The sequence below is a fragment of the Mesoplodon densirostris genome, chromosome 3, assembly GCF_025265405.1.
Source record: "Mesoplodon densirostris isolate mMesDen1 chromosome 3, mMesDen1 primary haplotype, whole genome shotgun sequence".
NCBI lineage: Eukaryota > Metazoa > Chordata > Mammalia > Artiodactyla > Ziphiidae > Mesoplodon > Mesoplodon densirostris.
The window spans coordinates 117,923,297-117,944,653 of NC_082663.1; the positions used below are offsets into that span (position 1 = coordinate 117,923,297).

Here is a 21,357-nt window from a genome sequence, read left to right on the forward strand (position 1 = left end):
CGACTCAACATCAGGAAGAGTAAAAACTAGCTGAAGGGAGACATCAGGATCCGTCATTAGGAATAAAGTGATCCGTCATTGGGAATAAAGAAAAAGCCCTATGTCAAACAGTATAATAGAATTATCACCCAATAATTATTTGATGTTAGATTTCCTCATACTCTAATTTAGAGAAATAACTGGAGCATTGCTAGCTGAAATGAATTCCTCTATCCCAAACCACCCTTAACTCAACTGCAAGGCAACAATTATGATGGACAAGGGATCTTTTCCTCAGCATATAGACATTTTTAACCTATCAACCATTAAATCCTCAATGCATACTAAGATACCTGTGGCATCCTTCTGGTCATATCCAGCTCTCACTTCTCAGAAACAGAACTGCAAATCAAGTTTTAAAAATATCTTTCCTTGCTTTCAGGACACCGCACTCCTGGTTTTCTTAGTCCTTTGTCCTCTCCCTTTTACAATTTTAATACATCCATCTTCTATGTTCTTGTTTGGGCCTCTGCTTCCTTAATACGTCCTTAAAAAAATGCAGCTACTTTGAGGTTTCAACTTTGATTTTTATTAAGGTGGCTTCCAAATCTCTCCACCTTTACTTTTTATATGCATTCTGGTCTCATTTCTCCATGCACCCAAAGGTCAACTCCCTTTAGGTGCCCTACCACCTCCTTCAACTCAACACTTATAAAACTAAAATCACTTTTCTTTCTGAACATCTCCCAATAATTTGCTCTCCCGAAATTCCTTACGCCTATCATCACTATTTTCTTAGTCCTGTTTTGACTCTTTCTTCTCTTATATTCAGTAAACAAGTCCACTTCCCAATTTTCTTCCACAATAATTTTTCTCAATGCCCATCCTTTATATCTGAATAAATGTGATAGCCTCCTGGTCAGTTTCTCTATTCTTAATCCAACCTGCTCTGAATAGTCTCCCTATTCAATGCTTTACAATAGCTATCACCTCAAATTTCTCAATCTGTCACTCAAAGCCCTCCATAAATCAGGCTCTATTTTGTCCCCTTATCCTGGTACCTGTAATTCACTATTCTTTAATATGATTCCTAATTACATTAGTCTCATTTCCCCCACCTCAGATGCCTATACCTTAATTTAGCTTGCTAAGCTTATAAATCACATTCTCTACCAACCCAAACTCTATGTCCTTTAATGGACCTCTTCCTCCACAAACTTCTCCAACTTTTAGGGCTCTGTTGCTTATATCACATGCATGTTTGCAGACTGCTTTGGGAATATACTGTAATTGCATTTAATTTTCTAACTCCTGGATTGATTGAACTATCACTCACAAACACGGTATCTTCTACTTCCTTAGGATCCTAGCAAGCTTTATAGTTTTACTTAAGCCAAAAAGATCTGTGACTTGCAATCATAAAGTTCTATATCTTTCTCAAGAAGGCTCAAAATATTAGACAATACCCTATTAATCTCCATCTCTTTTTAATAAAAAGCTCACTAGTTCACTTCACTGACTTAGTTATTTAGTAACAGAAGTTGGGATAAACTCAGGTGATAAACTTGATAATTGAGTCTAGCCTTCAAACAGTAATGTTATGAACTCTAAAATACACAAGAACCCTACACATAGAAATAGAAAGGAATAATAATATACTATTCAAGAAATACCATGTGCAAAGACAGTATAAGTAAAACAAATGCCAAGGATAAAGATGCTAGCTATATCCATGCTTTAATCTTCTTTAAGCAATGACATGAACAGAAAACTCTGAAAACCTTAAGTTTTACCAAACATTGAAGAAAGGCTGAATATGGCAGTACTTACGGCACAATGCAGTACTTTTAAACATTATAAACTCAATCTTGGTTACTTACCTTCTCTGACCTGTAGAACAGTTCATATTATAAGACCACTTTCCCCCAACAATCTCATTCCCACAAATGACGAAAGTTTCTACATAGAAGAAATCACAAGTTTCACACACACATTCACACACTCAAAGAACACACCAAAGGCTAGAGTTTTCTTTTCTTTCAGAGTTTATTGTGTACACATACACTTCACAGGTTTTTTTTTTTTTTAAGTCTGTACACTTCACAAGACAGTACAAACTAGCTACAATCTGCTAGCAACACATCAGGACATTAACACATCCCATGATTTTTGCCCTAAAACAGGCAATTGTGCTACTCCAACTCTCTGAGAGAGATTTTTCCAGCTCATGTCATGTGGCCCAGACACCTCCTCTTCTGTAACTTCCACTTCTGGAACTTCCACAAGCCCAAGCTCTATCTTTACTTCTATTTCATGTTCAGCTCAGTGCAGATACTCTGAGGCTTCACTTTTTCATCTTCATATCTGCTTCAATGGCACAGCGGCGCCCCCTGGTTCCCCCATCCTAGATGACAGGCAGACAAAGAAAGGGAGCATGAGTGAGTTAGCTATGAGGTAAGAGAAAAGGTGCAACAAGAATGCTGGGGATTTGGATTTTTGGGGGAAGGGGGGGAGAATCAGCAGAAAAATCCAGGAAATAAGAGGCATTTATCTGTCTTCCCACAGAGTGGGCTAAAAAGCACCTGGTAGTAGTGTGTGAGGAAATGTAGGACAGAGTACCTTGCTTCTGCCCACCATAGAGGTCACTGGAGTTCACCTGGGGTCCCACAGAATGACTATCAGTCATCCCACCCAGGCCCCAAATCATGTGCAAAGGAAGAGGAAGAGTAAAAGATGGGTGGGAGAGTCAGAAAGGGCAGTGGATAGTGAGATTCTTGGCTAACATACCTGTCCAGCTGTTGATCCCTATAAGAAAGGCCTTTCCTGCAGACTGACCCTGGCACTAGTTCCCTAGCACCTCCTGAGTTGTCTTCCGTGAGATCAGGACAATCAGAAGGCTTCTTTCCATCTGCTGCTCTCTCCCTGCAGCCCAGCTCCTTCCTCTTGTGCAATACTTTGCTGTCTTCAATAGATAAAAGATTCTATTAACCAGCCTTGCAACAACCAGCCAATTGCTTGGGGATCCAGAGTCACTGTTGCAGGCCAGTAGGAAAGAATGGAGATTACAGTGTTCTGTCTGTGGTACGGACTAAGGCCTGTAGGTAAGATGAGCTAGTGAACACTTTTGCTGGGCCAGGCCATTTTTACATTTCTAACATGCAAGGACTCTAAAATTCTTAGAGCTCATGAACACAAGTTGCCTTTGAGGCAACAGTAAGTATAAAAATACCACCCTTGCATTTGTATAACACTTCCTTTTTTTTTTCAAGCCATTTTATCCTCATTTTATTCTCACAACATCCCTGTGAGGTACGCTGGACAGGCACCTCATTATATTACCTCCATCACACAGATGAGGAAAACAAAGCTCCAAGAGATAATCCAGAGTTTTAAGATCATGTGGTTTTCTAGGCTGATATCCTTCCATTACATCATGACTTAGTGCCTCATAATGAACAACAGAGAGTCAGAGTATTGTTCAAATCACAGAGGAAAAGAATAGAAGTCTTTAGACTAGCTTTACTAAGCTTATCTCTAATTCCACCAGCCACTACTGTATGTAGTGGTCACTGTTACTGAGATCTTTATCTTAAATTTTACTGAATGTTTGTTTATCAGTCATCACTCTTGCAACTTAATATTAGAGGAAAATTAAAAACCCATGTGCTGGGGCCTCCCTGGTGGCGCAGTGGTTGAGAGTCCGCCTGCCGATGCAGGGGATACGGGTTCGTGCCCCGGTCTGGGAGGATTCCATATGCCGCAGAGCGGCTGGGCCCGTGAGCCATGGCCGCTGAGCCTGCGCGTCCGGAGCCTGTGCTCCGCAACGGGAGAGGCCACAACAGTGAGAGGCCCGCGTACGGCAAAAAAAAAAAAAAAAACACCATGTGCTGAGTATCTGTAAGTATGAGGAACACTTTTTAAAAGCCAGCTAGCAGTTGCTGCTCTGAGCAATCTTCTATTTGTAAAAAAAGAACTGTCAAAAGGTGCAGTCAAGAAATAAGGAGCAGGTGCATCCTAGATCCTTACCAATAATACCTCATTTCAGCTCAGTGAAGTCATAAATAGTCCCTACCCAGCCCACACACACACACATGCAGACAGACAGGAGTGCAGAAGAGAGAGTTTCTTATTCGATGACTTGAATAAACAGAAGTTTAAGACATTGCCACAGTCTGCGTGTTCGATTTCCCTCTGCCACCCACCCCCAGCAAGAGCTGAGAAACTTTGTGGCAATACCACCCCTTGCAGCCATTCAATACTTACAAAGAGAGAGAGAAGGAAGGCAGGAGAGCCCATGGGGACACTGTCCTGTTAGAGGACAAACAAACACTGATCAGGTTCCACGGAAACTCTCAGCTGCAAGCACCCCAAACCTCAGGACAGAGACACAAGCACCACACACACAAAGACAAAAATCTTAAAACTCAAGAATAAGAGGAAAGAGATCCAAAAGCAATCTGGCCATTATGCCTCTGGAATAGGAACTGATGGTCCCCAAATGCTGCAAGCTATGTAATTTCTCCCACTTTGTGAGCATTCTCCGAGAGGAGATAATAATTCATGCACTCAGCTCACAATTTCTCCCATGTGACTGGGTCTCCCAGTCACAGCAGGTTTCTTCAGTGTTCGGATGGGAGCAAACAACTACCATTTTAAAATCTTTATGTCTGTATACCATTGGAATGTAGAAGCCTGGAAGTACCAAGAAGTAACATAAGGTTCCTTGGATGCTTCAAACTTCTATCACTGGAACACTGGCACACAGGCTCTTCCTTGGTCTCCTCACCTTCTCTGAAGAATCCTGTTTGCGGGTAGAATCTCTCCCTCGAAGACTTTTAGCACTGATCCCAGACTCAGATGTCTGCATAATCAACTGTGTGGCCAGGAATTGCTGTAGGGAGAAGAAACAGAGTTGGCCCTAGAGACCTGATCCATCAAGGAAGAATGAAGACACCTTAGGCTTTGTAAATAGGAGTACAGTACTGTTCTACAAACAGCATTCAAATACGTCTTGAATGATTAGGAGTTTTAGCACATTAGGTTTTAATTCTAGTTGTGCATGCTAAGGAATCGGAAAATGCCAAATAGCTCTAATTTTTTGTTGTTGTTATAATATAGCATCAAAATCTCTATGCTCTTACTCTATAGCACAGGGAATTATACTCAGTATCTTGTAATAATCTATAATGGAAAAGAATCTGAAAAGAATATACATAAAAAATTGGGGTGGCCAAAAAGTTGGTTAGGATTTTTTTCTGTAAAATGTTATCTGAAAAACCTGAACAAACTTTTTAGCCAACCCAATAGATATAAAATTGAATCACTTTGCTGTCCACTTGAGACTAACATAACACTGTAAATTAACGATATATCAATTTTTTAAAAAATCCTAAAAAACAAATTTCTATGCTCTAAGAATGACAGAGAATAAAACTAGATGAACCAAAGCAATTTAAGTAGATTGGCAGACTCTGCAGAGATAGACAACATCCCTCCAAGTTCAATACCCCAAAGGGTGCCTGGTAATGTAACTACAGGATAGAAGTAGGTTCCCTGCAATGAAAAGAATCGTCTACCATGTACATAATTCATATCACTTAAAAATATACATTCACAACATATGTATATGTATAACTGATTAAATTTGTAAAATAAAAAAAAAAAAGAGATAAAAAAAAAAATATATACATTCACCATTTTACAAAAATTTTATTAAAAAACTTCAGGAAACAAGATATTTGCCCAAGAAAGGCAGAATATTCTCTCACAACTCTTTTACCAAACCAACAAGAGAAAACCATCATGAATCCAGCAAGAACAAAATTGTATCTTCCTGTGTCCCTGATGGCTATTCCAAGCAAAAACCACAACACCCCTTCCTAACATCAATACAAATCCTTCTTTTGAGTATTTTAAAATTCTCAGGATCCTCAAAGTACCTGGATCTGCTCCAAGACATCTCGCTGCATTTCTACTGCCATGTGATAGACATCGTGGTCTGAGCTATTATACATCACAGCATTCTGGAACATCAGCATAATGTCACGCTGAAATTCAGCTGTGCTGCGGATCAGTCCATTTTCAATGTTTTTCTTAATAGTTGACAAATCCATAGGCCTAAAAAACAAAGCAGGGGGAAATGGGAGCATAGAGGGGAAAGGACTCCGCTGGATCTCTGAATATATTATTACCGTATGCATTTCCTCATACATACCTTTAGTCCCAGCTGCCAGGACTCAAACACCAAGCCCTAAAACAAGTACTTAACCCCAAAACCAAATTCAGCCTGTATAGTAAGTACTGAGAAAGGTAATAAAGGCGGTTAATTCTTTTAGACTCAGTGATCCAGTCAGTGAAATAATTAGTTTAGTACTTGGTCATACTTACATCAAAAACATCTGCTTTAAACTTTCTGTCTAAAGCAAAAGTCCACTAAGGGGCTTCCCTGGTGGCGCAGTGGTTGGGAGTCCGCCTGCTGATGCGGGGGACACGGGTTCGTGCCCCGGTCCGGGAGGATCCCACATGCCGCGGAGCGGGGCTGGGCCCGTGAGCCATGGCCGCTGGGCCTGCACGTCCGGAGCCTGTGCTCCGTGGCGGGAGAGGCCACGGCAGTGAGAGGCCCGCGTACCGCAAAAAAAAAAAAAAAAAAAGTCCACTAAGACTGGACAACTTACAATTCAGGCCTAGTCAGCATGCTGAATGGATCATGGCTTACCTCTGTACAATGCTGTGGTAGCCAGGTGCTATGTCATCTGTAACAGGCTGCAGGAAGACATTAGCATACCTGTCCAAAAAGAATATGGTGCAATTACTGACTTATCCTCCAAGAAGCACAGGTGAGAGAACTTGATCTAAGCGGCTGAAGGTTGTAAGAGACAATGCCATCAGTCCTGTACAAGCGTACTCACTTTTTTCTAATTACCAACAATGAGGAGGAGCAGGAGAAAATGTTCCTACTACTTGGTAAAGCCCACTCACCTATGATTAGCTGCGGCTCTCCATACAAGCATGATGGCTTTCTTCCAGATTTTCTGTGCCTGAATAGCTTCCTGATCCTCACTACAGACAGAGCTGAAATAAAAGAAATATGGGAGTCCCACTTGGCATAAGTCCAAAATAAAAAGAGTCTTAATTATTTCTTGTCAGATGTTTGTTCCAGGCCAAGAAACAGAAGATGAAAAAGTAAGACTAAAGAAAAGATCCTCTCCTACTTCTCACCTTCACTGCCTTGACCTCAAAGAAAGAATTGCAGATACTCACAACTGTGAAGAAGCAGGGCTGCTGGGGATGGAGTCTGCCAGTGTGTGGGACTGCAGCGTAGCATTGTGTATGCTAAAGCCATCGTCACTCTCACTCACAGGGGGCTCATTATCCATTTCTGACAAATAGCCTTCTCCTTGATCTTCTTCCTTAGGCTCCTCTAGGCTGGCCGCTTCACTGACTCCATCTTCCTCCTCATCCTCACCTGGGGCATCCTTAGACATAGTGTGCTCCAGTCAACAAATGAAAGGAGAGCAAAGCTATCCAGCAAAGCATCATTAAACATGATCTGTCTTTTGGGTTAGATCAGTTCTAGAAAATGACCTCACACTGTTTCCTGACTGAGCCCTCTATCACTTATACTACCATCTACTTAAAGACACTGGCTGATCAAGTAACTTAGAACCTGGACAAAGAATAAGACCCAGGATCTTTTTAAAAGGAAGAAAAAAAAGCTACTTACTTAAGACTAAGCTAAGAGGCGTTCCTTCTTTCCCCTTGCTCTTGAGAGGAACTCTGACCCTGGGTACAAAGTTATCAAAAATAGTTTTTATTTTGTGTCTCATCTGATGGAGCAAGCTCACATCGCATTAAGTCTGTTTGTTACTACTGCTTTAGTAATTCTAATAAGAAAACTTTGGATGACTTTCTCTGAATAGTATAATTAATAATCTGATTTCTATATGCTCTCCCTGGCTCTGATATCCCTACTCACTCCAAATCACTCTGGATGTATCAAAGCTTCTTTGTGCATTATATGCAAAGAAAGGTCTGTGTGATATTCACAAACTCTTTCAATTAGGAAGCACCTGTTGCCATAGTACTCCCACTATGCCTAACTGTCCACTGCAGCTTTTCCCCATGCAACTCCTTAACCAGTCTCATCTCAGAGAATAATGATGCGAGTTTACTCAAATTCATTAAAAAGGTAGTGCTATAGGGAAGTCTAGTCACACAGCAAGAGGAATAAAGAAAAGTCTGAAATACCTTTATCTGGCTTCCAAAAATAGTCCCTGATTCTTCTTTCAATGAGTCTGCAGAGGAGAGAAAGACTACCTGAAGATTTTTCCACCTTAGCCTTCCCCTTCCTATGGACAATAGTCCCCTGCAGCTCTCCTTTCCATGCTGACCTATTCTACCTCCTCTACTTGCCCACAACCCACAAATCCCTCAGAAGCCAAAGCAAATGATTTAAAGTTAGTTATAGAGTACATATTTCCTGGCTTTATTATTTACCTGACATTTCAAACTTGTGCTGAGTCTCTGACTCTAAAGGATCTTCAATAGGATTTGAGCCATGTGATGGAGACAACATGCTTTCAGGGGATGCCTGAAGACCAAAAAGAACAAATACCTTAAGTCCTGGTAAATCACTACAGCTTATACATTATTCTTCAATGATAATGAGACTATAGAAATTCTAAGTCCTCCTACCCATGTAATATGATTCTAATGGTCACCTTAATAGAACAGGGTAAGTATATACAGTACTGATCATACCTATGGGCTTTGGACACATCAACATGTCAGAACTCAGGCATGCAACAGGAAAACCAAAGGCCTAAAATGTCACTTCTTACCTAAGATATAACCCTCCACCCCCTGCCCCCATCCCCCAAGCCCCCGATCTTAAATACCTCTGTCTTCACTGTTGTAATTGGAGTTTCATCGCCTCTCCTACTGGAAGCATCTGCTTCAGTAATTTCTCCAGTTGCAGTACTTCTGGGTTCCTCATCTAAGTCCTGACTCCTGAGTTCTGGTGGCTCCATACTCGTGGCTGGAACAACTCCAGATACTATTTCAGCCCCTGAAATGCCTTGCTCTGGTTCTGCAGGTTCCATTTTGATCTCAACACTGGGTTCCCTGATGTCCACCAGTTCATGGATTCCTTTGCTTTCTGTTTCTTCAAAGTCCAGCCTCTCTTGCTTGACCGTCATCTCTGGTGCAGGGAGAGGTACTGGCTTTTCCCGTTCCTGCTGCATAGGGTGCTCCCAGGGGCCAGGCAGGGATTGGGGATCATCATTCTCTTCACAGAATGACAGTGCTGCTTCCACTGCTGCCACATCCAGCACTTCAGGATGATCATCTACCTGTGTCCCATAATACATACACTGTTGAAGTCACAAAAAGAAGCCCAAGTCCCTCAATTCATTAGCACCAAATGAGATGGCCTCAATTCATTAGCACCAAATGAGATGGCCTGAATCTGAAGCTTCTCTCTCCATCTTCTCCATGTAGCAGAAGCAACCAATGGACAGGTACCTGTCTGGTGCAAACCAGTAACATAGGAAAGGCTGGGTAGATGACTAGTATGTCAGCATCAAAGGGCTTTGGGACTACAGAGATGGAGATGGGAAGAAGCAGGAGAGTTGTTTATGTAATTCTTACTACAAGAAGCAAGGAGAGGCTGAGGAGAGAAGCCTATGTAGGACCCATGAGACATTCTTTGGGGCTTTGCTGAAGTTACCTTGTCCTCAATGATGGCAATGATGTCCCCAACAGTCTCAAAGTCCAGCTCTTCACCTGTGTAAGACACAGCAATATCCATCTTCTCAGCCAGATCTAAATCTTCCTTCCCATCAATGCTAGGAGCCTTTGATCCTCCAGGGGCCTCTGCTACCCCTGACCGGAAACACTCTTCTTTGATAGAATTGATGATCATGGAAATTTCACTGCTATCCATGGAGACAGTCACAGTATGTGGATCCCCCACAGCCTCCATGGGAACACAGGTGTCAGGCTGACTCACTGAATAACAGGAAAAGAAAACCATCTCAGAAGCTTATTTGGTACCAACTGCCCACCTGGAGATCACACCAAAGCTGTGGACAGATGTCAAGCACCCATACACTTAAGCTCAGTAAAAGTTATCTTACATCTACCTATGTTTTCTTCTCCTCAATTTTATCTAGCAAGGTGAAAACACATTCTCAAGCCCATTCATATATGTACACTTAGCCCTTTTGCCCCAACACATAAATGCCCACCCACTTCTTCTCACATCCTTGTTTTTGTAAGAATAAAGAAGGCACATGTCCACAGAGAACAGAAGCTGATGCTCTTGGTCACCTTTCTCGAACTGAAGCTCAAAATGAAATTTTGGATCTAGTTGCTGCTCAGGGCGTGGGTCAAGGACGCACCTGGAGCTACACTCTCAGGAGTGGAGACAGCCGGAGCAGAGGATGGTGCTGGCAGCGCAGGCATCATGACAATGGTAGCCTGGGACACAGACTCTACAGGGGGTGGCACAATTTTAACTGGAGGTTCACTGGCAACAGTAGTGAAGGAAGCAAGAGGTGTGGTGAACTGTGTAGGACCAGCTTCTAAAAGCCGGGAAAGAGTGGGAGCACCTAACAGACAAAGAGGTACACAAACGAGGTAAGAAGAAAGCACATGAGCAAGAAGCAAACAATAGCCACTTTAAGACTCAACCAAGAAAATTTTTAGTCTCAAAGGATGAAAGTAACTCCTCTGTTAAATAAGCTCATTATCTATATCCTTATTTTTTCAAACCTTACTTAAGATCTTCTGCCAAGTTAGGAATGACTCAAAGCACCAGAATACATAACTCACATGAAAAATGAGTGGTAATTTTTTAAAAAAGGTATGAATAAATTTCACCCTTCTACTGAAGTTAAGCATGCTATAAACCACCCACATTTAACACTACTCAAATACTAAAATCAAATGTTTGGCATTTTTTAAAACTCTTTTTTGCTTTACATTTTCTACCTCATTTAATTCTCACTACATCCTTGTGAAGTATATATATTGCAATTAATAAAAGAGGAAACTGAGGCTCAAGAATTAAGTTACCTATCCAAGGTCACAAAACCAGTGTGTGGCAGGCCTGAGACTCCTTAAGTCAAGTGTTCTAGTTCCAAATCTTATCTGCCTATGCTATAGTCTCAGGTATCCCTAGCACCCTTTTGTGATTTTTGCACCTTCACCATTAACTTCACTATTCCTCTCATTCAGTATCTATGCTGTGGTCATCCAGGACAATCAGTATTTTAAAGATGAAATGGATTTACAATTTTGAGCTCCATGTCGTTTAACAGGTAAAGTAGCTCCAAGGTCGGGCTTTAAATCTAGGATTCACAGTTGCTTAATAACAAAAGCTAGAAACCAAGGGCAGTCAATGCCATGTTCAACATCTCTAAAATAAAGTCGACAACAGAAAAGTAGTGACTTACCTGAGGCAGCTGGGGAGGCTGCAACAGTGTTGGGTGTTTGCTGCATCTCCCCACCATGTATCATGGGAAGGACCCCGCCTACCTCCAGGAGGACACCTGTACTGTTCAGGTGGCCAGAAGCCACAGCCATTTCACTCTCATTGACCTACCAGGGAAGAATAGAGGTGAAGGCTACACTCCAGCTTTCCTTTATTACCACTTCCCAAAAAAGCTCCAGCAGTTGGCCAAACTTCATGAAACTAAAAGTTAATATCCAAAGAAAATGATTTCAGACCCAAGGGAAACACTGATTTTCAAAACTTATTGACAAGAGTTCTCTGGAGAAGAGAACCAAAATAATTATGGTTTCAGATACCTCAGGACCCAAGGATACTATCAACTATTTTGTTTTGTTGTGTTTTTAAATTAACATTTAACTAGGAGATCTCTTCCTCTTCTGAACTTTTTTTCCATGTTATATTTTAGGTCCCAGGCACTCCCTTCCAAATTACTTAATCACCACAGCTCTCAAACACCCACAGAAGTCTCCATACCAGTCTGGGGCTAGTAGGCAGGAGGCTGCCCTTCTTCAAGAGCTCTGACAGCAGAGGGGAGGGGGGTGGAGTTGCTTTCTGTCCAAGCATCTTTTTCTGGGGTGAATCATCTGTTACTGGGGTCATGGGGGCTTCTAAGGGTGCAGAGCCTGGAGGAAGGGTGTCAGGAATTCCAGGAAACGAGGTGACTGGGGTACTCGGCAAAGTCCCAGGGGTTACCTAAGAGACAACAGAGAACCTTTATCTGACTTCTCAAACTCAGGAAGGTTCCCTACTAATCTGGATGGGTTAGTGTGTCTACCTATTACTTTATTAGTCCTGAGTGGAACTGCCCAGAAACCCTCTACCCGTCTTGCTCTCAACCACACCTTTTCTTCCCCACAATTTTTTCTCTTCTACTCACTCAAACCCAAAGTGACTCAACCATTCCACCCAACTTGCCTTTTATAAACTCCTTACCCACTACCAATATTATATTTACATAGAAATCACCCTATATTTCAGCAGGAATTTCGTAAGACCAGTACACTTACAAGTAATTCCTTAAGTTAGTCTTTTACCTATCTCTAAAAATATCAAAAGCCTCAATGTTTTTAGGTCCATTCTTATCTTAGAGCACAGAACATGGTAAATTATGTCTTTAGAATTCAGACCAAGAGAGGAAATTGCCTCTAGGCCAGAAGTGGTTTCCTCATCACTCAGCTCTCTGCTGGCTTACTGCCCCTTTGCCGATCAATTCCTATGGGTGGAAATATACTCACCCCAGAGGTGGCCTCTTCCATAGTGGTTGCAGTCAAGTCGGCAAGTGGATAATCACCTCCTGGGGAGGAAGAATCTATAGGAGAGCGAACCATCACAGTAGGTAACCTCCGAGGGGGTGTTTTTACTGCTTGACGGGCTAGAACATACAAACGAACAATTTCTGTCTTCAAGATTAAATAAATAAAGCTAGACTCTGCTATTATATAATAAAGGACAAATAGGGATGTTACATTACTAAGGCAGCATTAAGAATCTGGATTAGAAAGCTTTCTTTACAAGATTTTAGCCTAATTTTTCCTATGAGCAATTCTCACCCTAAGCAAACTTGTGTACCCTAAAGGTCCTTGGAGTAGGAAAGTAGTTTAAACATCCCTCAATATCCTTTTCAACAACTTAAGATTCTGCTTTTAACAAGAGGGAAAGACCTCAATGGCTCAAAGCATGTATTCCTAGAATTACAAATGCTTAAATTCCTCCACTTATCCAATGACTAAGTTATTCTCAATCTTTTTACAGGCTTTGACTTCTAAAACCTTGTTTATGTTCAATATGTTATTATCAGGCTTTTGTGTCTTAAAAGAACACATGGTCTAGTGAGATCTCAGCAGAGCTCACTTTCTAAGAGTTTCCTCCTGGACATAAAGGGACGTTTTTATTCTGGTAAAAGAGAAGATGACAGAGAAAAGCATGCAATTGGAATTAGTAGATTCTGTGTTAACAAACAGTCTTCAACTGTCATCGTCATGCAGTAGTGTATAGTCAAATTGTTAAACGGAGTCACTAGGTTCACCTTACCCTGATAAGCCGCATCCGTAGCCTTCCTCTTTACTTCAGCCTCCTCTTCCTCCAATTTCTTTTTCCTAAAGAGGAAAATAAGGGTTAGATCCTAGCCGGCTGTAGCTCCTTCAGCAGTGCCCTCACAGGGAAATTTTTTGCCAGGCTAGCACTTTCTAGAGGAAAAACCTAAAAAATAAATCTTTATCAGCAAAATAGGGAATTTTGAGTATACTCCCTAACTACCAGTTCTTTACCCAGGCAAACTAGAGACACTTTTAAGTTAGAACTAAGTTATGTTCTCACACTGAAATATTCTATCACATTACCTTCTAGGACTCACTACCCCCTCCCAGCCACCAGGCCACTCTGCAGCTTTCCCTTTCCAGAATCTCTCAAGTCTAAAGGGATGGCAGATGTAGGAAATAAGCCAGATTACTTAAGAAGTAAAGAGGATAAAAAGAGAAAAAGAAGTACAGATGGAAGAACAGTATAATATAACCCACATCGCAATGTCATTGCAAAGCTCATCCAGTCTGCTGTCCATGTGCCCAGCTTGAATTAGTTCTGCATCTCTTTTCAGCCGTCTGTAGGATGAGAGGTAGGTAGACTGGGTTTTTTAATCTATTTTAAAAATTCTGACTAGTATAAGCCAGCCCAATTTGTCTCTCCCAACCATTTTGCATTCTCTGAGAAGTACCTATATTTTTCCTGGGTTTCCTTTATCACTTTCTTTAGTTCCTCAACTCGCTCAGCAGTCAGTTTCCGAACAATGACATCTTCAACAGTTTCTACCACTTCTCCCTTTTCACCCCGTTTCCGTCTATGGAAAAATTTTAAAAACAAAAAAACAGATACACACTTGAATAAGAGAACATTTTTTCCTACTCCCACTTGCTTTCTTTGAGCCTTCTCCAACATCTAACCAGAGATAATTTCTAACTTTTATCACACCATGATATAAACATAAAAAAACCAGACTTCCACAGTAAATATTCTCCACTAAAGAGATTTGGCTCAAGTGCCTGGTTTTGTACTCACTTTGGGGTCTCAGTGGTCTCTAGGAGCTCTGAGTACTGGGAAGCACAATGCTATGGAAAAAAGTGAAAATATGATGAGCAAGCCTAAAAAGGAATGACCTTTCAAAGTTTCAACATATTAGACTAAGGTTTAGACAGGGGAACTATATTTAAGGTGGGAGTAGCTTCTAGGAGGACAAATTACTTTGCAATCAAATTAGTTCAAAATAATCAATACCATAACACAAAAAAGGGAGTCTTCTGGCCTGGAGTTTGTCTATTTGAGGAAAGACAAGCTAAGAGCCAATATTTATATTTAATATCAACTGAGTAGTTACTGTATGCAAGGCACTGTGCTAAATGCTTTCTAGGTATTACCTCAACTAAATATTTTCAACAATCCTGAATCTACTTGTATCCCTATTTTACAAATCAGAAAACTGAGGCTCATGGTTCAAAGTTTTCAAGTGGAGTCATATCAAACCCAGATCCATCTAATGTACAAGACTGGCCTTTGAACTGTTATGCTACGCTGACAAGAACAGTTTGTAATAGTGTGGGCATACATGGATGGATTGGCAAATATTGAGAAAAAGAAAAAGTATTCTCCAACTATTCTTCATGGTACAAAAGCCTTGTGATTAAAAGGGTAGGACCTGGTCACACTGGTCAGAATGGCCATCGTTAAAAAGTCTACAAATAATAAATGTTGGAGAGGGTGTGGAGAAAAAGAGAACCCTCTAACACTGTTGGTGGGAATGTAAATTAGTGCGGCCACTGAAGAAAACAGCACAGAGATTCCTCAAAAAACAAAAAATAAAACTACCATATGATCCAGCAATCCCACTACAGAGCATATATCCAGATAAAACTATAATTTGAAAAGATACATGCAACCCTATGTTCACAGCAGCACTATTTACAATAGCCAAGCTAAGACATGGAAACAACCTAAATATCCATCAACAAGTGAATGGATAAAGAAGATATTCAGATATAGAGAACAGATTTGTGGTTACCAAGGAGAAGGGGGTGTGGGGGAGGAAAGGATGGGGAGTTTGGGATTAGCAGATGCAAACTATTATATACAGGATGGATAAACAACAAGGTGCTTTTGTATAGCACAGGGAACAATATTCAACACCCTGTGATAAACCATAATGGAAAAGAATATGAAAAAGAATACATGTATGTATAACTGAATCACTTTGCTGTACAGCAGAAATTAACACAACATTGTAAGTCAACTATACTTCAATAAAATTAAAAAAAGAAATAAATGTAAGAACAAATAAATAAGATACTTAAAGACCAAAAAGAAAAAAGGCAGGACCTGGAAGGGAACCCACTTCACATCTCAAAAAGTGCTCTAAAAGAACGCTTACTTGGGAACTTACTTTTTGAGAGAACCAGTCTGGAGGGCGGCCAGGTTCTGCAAAGGGCTTGATTGCTCTGCTAACTGATACCCTACAAAATTAGAAAAGCCTTATCACATATCAAATTGAAAAAAAAAGAGAGAAGGTATACTGAGAGTTCAAGGTTTAGAGTACAAACTTTGGAGTAAAAAATTGTCACTGGGAAATATTCTGGAATATGTGACTATGGAAAATGACACAGCTACTGAAAAGTCATTTTAGAGGGAAAGTGTCATTGCTAAACAGTTTTCCTACATGATGTATTTCCTGAGTGAAGTGAAGCTACTAGGACCTAGTATCATTTCTGTTCATTTGGGAAAATATTTTTATGTTGATCTTGGTTCTTTCAGAAAACATCTGTCATTTGGGAAGCAATCTGTAAAATATTCCAGCCCCCCAAAAGTTATCTTTTGATCTATTAATACAGCTCTTAGGAATATAAGAAAATAACAAAAGAAGCAAGCACCAGGAAGAAAGAATCATGTAGACTTGACCAAACTGATGAACAGTTAGGTTTTTCCTAAATGCCTGCAAGAGGATGTTTAACTTATGGCACTTCACCTCTAGAAAATATTAAACAACCCATAAAAATAACTATGAAATATAATATATATGGTGATACAGAATGTATTTATAACATAATATTAACTGAAAAAAGGTGACAATTTTCTGCTATGATGCACTCATATGACTTTTTAAAAAGTTACAGGTATAAAGACAAAGGAAGAAATAGGCAAAAATGAAAATAGACTGAAATGCCTTGATGCAAGAGCATGAAGGGGCTTCAACTGTGTCTATTTCTTTTTTTTTTTTTTGCTGTATGCGGGCCTCTCACTGTTGTGGCCCCCCACCCCCCGTTGCGGAGCACAGGCTCTGGACGCGCAGGCTCAGCGGCCATGGCTCACGGGCCCAGCCGCTCCGCGGCACGTGGGATCTTCCCGGACTGGGGCACGAACCCGTTTCCCCTGCATCGGCAGGCGGACTCTCAACCACTGCGCCACCAGGGAAGCCCCAACTGTGTCTATTTCTTTAAAAAGATCTGAAGGAGGGGCTTCCCTGGTGGCGCAGTGGTTGAGAGTCCGCCTGCCGATGCAGGGGACACGGGTTCGTGCCCCGATCCCGGAAGATCCCACGTGCCGCGGAGCGGCTGGGCCCGCGAGCCATGGCCGCGGAGCCTGCGTGTCCGGAGCCTGTGCTCCGCAACGGGAGAGGCCACAGCAGTGAGAGGCCCGCGTACAGCAAAAAAAAAAAAAAAAAAAAAAAAAAAAGATCTGAAGGAAACATGACAAAATATTAAGATTTCTTAAATCCAGGTACCAGATACATGGGCGTTCTATATGACTCTCCCTACTTTTCTATGTGGCTGAAGTATTTCACAACTTTAAAAACAAAAAAGTTTTGAATTTTGTGTTGGGATAATGGTTTCAGAGTTTTTTCTTTTATAAAAAATTTACTTTGGGCTTCCCTGGTGGGGCAGTGGTTGAGAGTCCGCCTGCCGATGCAGGGGACACGGGTTCGTGCCCCAGTCCGGGAAGATCCCGCATGCCGCAGAGCGGCTGGGCCCGTGAGCCAATGCCGCTGAGCCTGCGCGTCCAGAGCCTGTGCTCCGCAACGGGAGAGGCCACAAGAGTGAGAGGCCCGTGTACCGCCAAAAAAAAAAAAAAAAAAAAAAAGAGTTCAGTTTATATTTGAGTTATATTTAAGTTCAATCTGAGATTTACCAAATTAGTGTGCTTCCTTTTGTCGCAGGATTTACCAGCTCGAGAACAGTTGCTACCTGGAAGATCCTGGTTTCATCTTTGAAAACTTATTTGAAAAACACATAAAATTGTATAAGTGCTAAGTGTCACCAGCAATGGTGCTTTGGTAAACTCATTTGGTTAAAGTAGTAGAGATATACCATACAAATGCAAATTTGTATATTAAGTAATCTGAACACTTAAGACAATTAAAAGGTGTCCTTAGATCCTGAGGGAAAAAAGAGGGGGGGGGGAAGGACTAATGTTAAAAATGAAAGCGTATGTCCTGGTAGCAAAAAAGACTGGAAACCACACACAGTCCTATTTTCTGGTACTTAAAAGAAATACTGAGTGCTAAGACAATTCAAAAGGGAAAGAATAATCTTTTCAACAAATACTGAGTCCTGGGACAGTTGCATACCTACATGCAAAAGAGACTCCTGCCTTACAACCTACAAAAAAATTAACTCAGAATGGATCAAAGACCTAAATGTGGAGAGTTGAAAGCTGTTAGAAGAAAATATAGACGTAAACAGCTTCTTAGCTATGACACCAAAAGCACAAGCAACAGAAGAAAAAATAAACTCATATCGAAACTAAAAACTTTTGTGCTGTAGACAATACCAACAGGTATCAACAATACCAAAGAAAGGCAACACACAAAACAGGAGAAATATTTGCAAATCATCTATCTAACAAGGGATTTGTGTCCAGAGTATATAAAGAAGTCTTTAAACTCAATAATAAAATGAAAAATAATCCAAGGGATCTGAGCAGACATTTTTACAAAAAAGACATACAAATGGCCAATAAGAACATGAAAACATGCTCAACAACACTACTGGTCATCAGGGAAATGCAAATCAAAACCACAATGAGATACCGTTTCATACTCATTAATACAGCTATAACGAAAAACGACAACAATAAATGTCAAGCATGCAGAGAAATTGGGGCCCTCATTTATTGCTGGTGGGAATGTAAAACAGTGGGGCCACTTTCTAATTTGGCAGTTCCTCAAAAAGTTGAATAGAGGGCCTCCCTGGTGGCGCAAGTGGTTGAGAGTCCGCCTGCCGATGCAGGGGATACGGGTTCGTGCCCCGGTCTGGGAGGATCCCATATGCCGCGGAGCGGCTGGGCCCGTGAGCCATGGCCGCTGAGCCTGCGCGTCCGGAGCCTGCGCGTCCGGAGCCTGTGCTCCGCAACGGGGGAGGCCACAACAGTGAGAGGCCCGCATACCGCAAAAAAAAAAAAAAAAAAAAAGTTGAATAGAGAATTACAATCTGATCTAGCGATTCCACTCTTCCAAGACAACTGGAAACATGTCTGCACAAAATCTTGTACACAAATGTTCATAGCAGCATTAATTATAATAGTCAGAAAAATGGAAACAACCCAAATGTTCATCAACTGACAAATGGTAAACAAAATGTGGCATACCCACAGAAGGGACTATTATTTAATCAAAACAAGGAATAAAGGGGACTTCTCTGGTGGTCCAGTGGCTAAGAATCTGCCTTCCAATGCAGGGGACGAGGGTTTGATCCCTGGTCAGGGAACTAAGATCCCATGTGCTGTGGGGGAACTAAGATCCCATGTGAGGCGGGACAACTAAGCCCTCGCGCCACAACGAAAGATCCCGCATACTGCAACTAAGACCTAATGCAGCCAAATAATGTTAAAAAAAAACACACAAGGAATAAAGTACTGATACATACTCCAACATGAATGAACCTTGAAAGCACTATGCTAAGTGAAAGAAGCCAGTCACAGACAACCACAAACTATATGATTCTATCTACATGAAATGTCCAAAATAAGTTATCTATAGAGAGACAAAGTAGATGAGTGGTTGGTGGGGAATGGGGAGGGGAGATGTTAGAGAGGTAAAGAGGAGACTGGAGAATAACTGCTAAGGGATAAGAGGCTTCTTTCAGGGGTATTTAAAATGTTCTAAAATTAGACTCTAGTGACGGTCTTACAATTCCAAATATACTAAATTCTGTGAATATACTGGGTTAATTTTATGGTATGTGAACTATATCTCAATAAAGCTGTTAAAAAACAAATGCTGCTTAAAGGTTAACTGTTGGAATCCACCGGTATAAAAAAAAAATACCCGACAGTTTCTAATACCCAAGAAAGCAGACATCCTAGATACCTTACCAATTTTGATCTCCACTCCTCATAACGGAAGACGCTAAACACAGCTTCTCTCGGATGGACCATGGCTCTGTAGGGCCAGTACTCAGCAGCTTATGTTCTGAAAGGAGAGAAGACTTGGAGACAACCACTGAGACACTAATTCTAAGCCCCAAAGGGAAGACTAAAAGCCTAACACAAAACATCCCAACCTGTAAGGACAAAGTGAGCCACTATCACCAAATCTTGATTTTCACCTCTTTAGTAAACACCACCACTAGGGTGATGCCTATTCATTGCATGAGAACTGCACTGAGTATATGGCAAAACTTTTCTTCAAATGCCATGGTTACTATATGTTCAAAAAAAAAAAAGAGTCATTAATTTATCGCAGTTCTCCCCAAAGACCCAGTTTTAAGAATGCTTTATTCCAGGGACTTCCCTGGCGGTCCAGTGGTTAAGACTCTGCCCTTCCACTGCAGGAGACACGGGTTGGATCCCTGATGGGGGGAACCAAGACCCTGCATACCCCGCGGCGCAGCCAAACAAGAATGCTTTATTCCAATTTGGACGCAAGGGCTATTTCCCAGGATTCCGAGCGGCCAACCCCCACACCCTACCCCGCACTGCCCCACCTCCTTCTTAGCATAAACTTGTTTACTTCTCTCAGGAACACCCACTCCCCTTTAGCTGTTGAGCCTAAAAGAGCTTTTCACTCCGTGAAACAGGGGGAAATGGCTGAGATGCACGAAATGCAATTTTCCCCCAGTGGCAGAAAAAGCTCACGGTTAAGATACCCCATTTCTCTGTGAGTACAGGCCTCACAAACGTTCGTCAGAAAACGACTCTTTGAGACGCCGGCCATTCCATATAGCTGTTGTGTGGACAACATGTCTGCCCACACGCCCGAGCCTCTGAGGCACCTTTTTTCCTCTCACTCTGCTGAGCTCCCAAACATACAAGGACTCCCTGAGGTGCTTCTCTCAAAACTCCGCGGCCTTACTGAAACAGAGACTCTACGCTTCTAGGCCCCCAACCGTTGGCCTTCACAACGCCGGTCGAGCGCAGGTCTCTGACGGCCCTGGGCCCTCAGGCAATTCATTGCTCCTACTCTCTAAGAGTGTGACAGAAATCTGTTGCCTGGCCTTGGCTCTACAAACACCTTCCACACAAGAGCAGCCCAATTACTTACTGCCCGTTCCTGCCGCCATCTTGGCCCCGAAGTCTCCAACCCCGGAAGGAAGACCGTCTGGTAGGGCTAAATCCCGCGGGATTCTGGGAAATCGAGTTCCGGTGTTTGTTCGCGGTGCGTCATGGGAAATGTAGTCCCCCACCCTCCCACCCCCCCAACACCCCCAGGATGAACAAGCGCCCTAAACTAGGTCTCTTGTGAGAGGATGGCGACTGAAGCCTAAAGAATGCTTTTAGGCTTCTTAGAAAAGAAATGCCTAGGGTTCAGGAAAAACTGATAAACCGGAGTTCCAGTGGGCCCAACTCCAAACTCCGACAGTTGGTAACCCGTCCAGCATTAGAGCAGA

At 41.8% G+C, this 21,357-nt stretch overlaps 1 protein-coding gene across 4 annotated transcripts; it reads right to left on the bottom strand.

Annotated features, from left to right (window-relative positions):
• Nucleotides 1–2,006: 2,006 nt before the first annotated feature.
• Nucleotides 2,007–21,110, bottom strand: BRD8 (bromodomain containing 8). 4 transcript variants are annotated; one of them, XM_060093408.1, is made up of 22 exons: nucleotides 21,012–21,110; nucleotides 19,844–19,940; nucleotides 15,921–15,990; nucleotides 14,546–14,595; nucleotides 14,205–14,327; nucleotides 14,011–14,091; nucleotides 13,526–13,590; nucleotides 12,730–12,866; nucleotides 11,969–12,187; nucleotides 11,436–11,580; nucleotides 10,380–10,589; nucleotides 9,707–9,987; nucleotides 8,877–9,329; nucleotides 8,476–8,569; nucleotides 8,227–8,273; nucleotides 7,240–7,454; nucleotides 6,958–7,050; nucleotides 6,695–6,763; nucleotides 5,919–6,096; nucleotides 4,766–4,870; nucleotides 4,243–4,287; nucleotides 2,007–2,383 (listed from the first exon to the last, which is right to left on the bottom strand). In XM_060093408.1, exons 1-22 carry the CDS (start codon nucleotides 21,028–21,030, stop codon nucleotides 2,324–2,326), a joined length of 2,856 nt encoding a protein of 951 aa, XP_059949391.1. In that variant the 5' UTR covers nucleotides 21,031–21,110; the 3' UTR covers nucleotides 2,007–2,323. The 4 variants fall into 4 exon arrangements, with proteins under 4 accessions (XP_059949391.1, XP_059949394.1, XP_059949392.1 ...); XM_060093411.1 differs by lacking the exon at nucleotides 11,969–12,187; XM_060093409.1 differs by lacking the exon at nucleotides 15,921–15,990 and having other exon boundaries at nucleotides 21,012–21,097.
• Between the last annotated feature and the right edge of the window lie 247 nt (nucleotides 21,111–21,357).

What these genes read in the sequence shown, in the direction of transcription:
- BRD8 (XM_060093408.1), bottom strand. An exon ending in AGAGCCGCAGCTAATCATAG is followed by an intron (nt 6,764 to 6,957) that starts GTGAGTGGGCTT and finishes CTTTTTGGACAG; the next exon opens with GTATGCTAATGTCTTCCTGC. An exon ending in AACAGGATTCTTCAGAGAAG is followed by an intron (nt 4,288 to 4,765) that starts GTGAGGAGACCA and finishes GTCCTCTAACAG; the next exon opens with GACAGTGTCCCCATGGGCTC.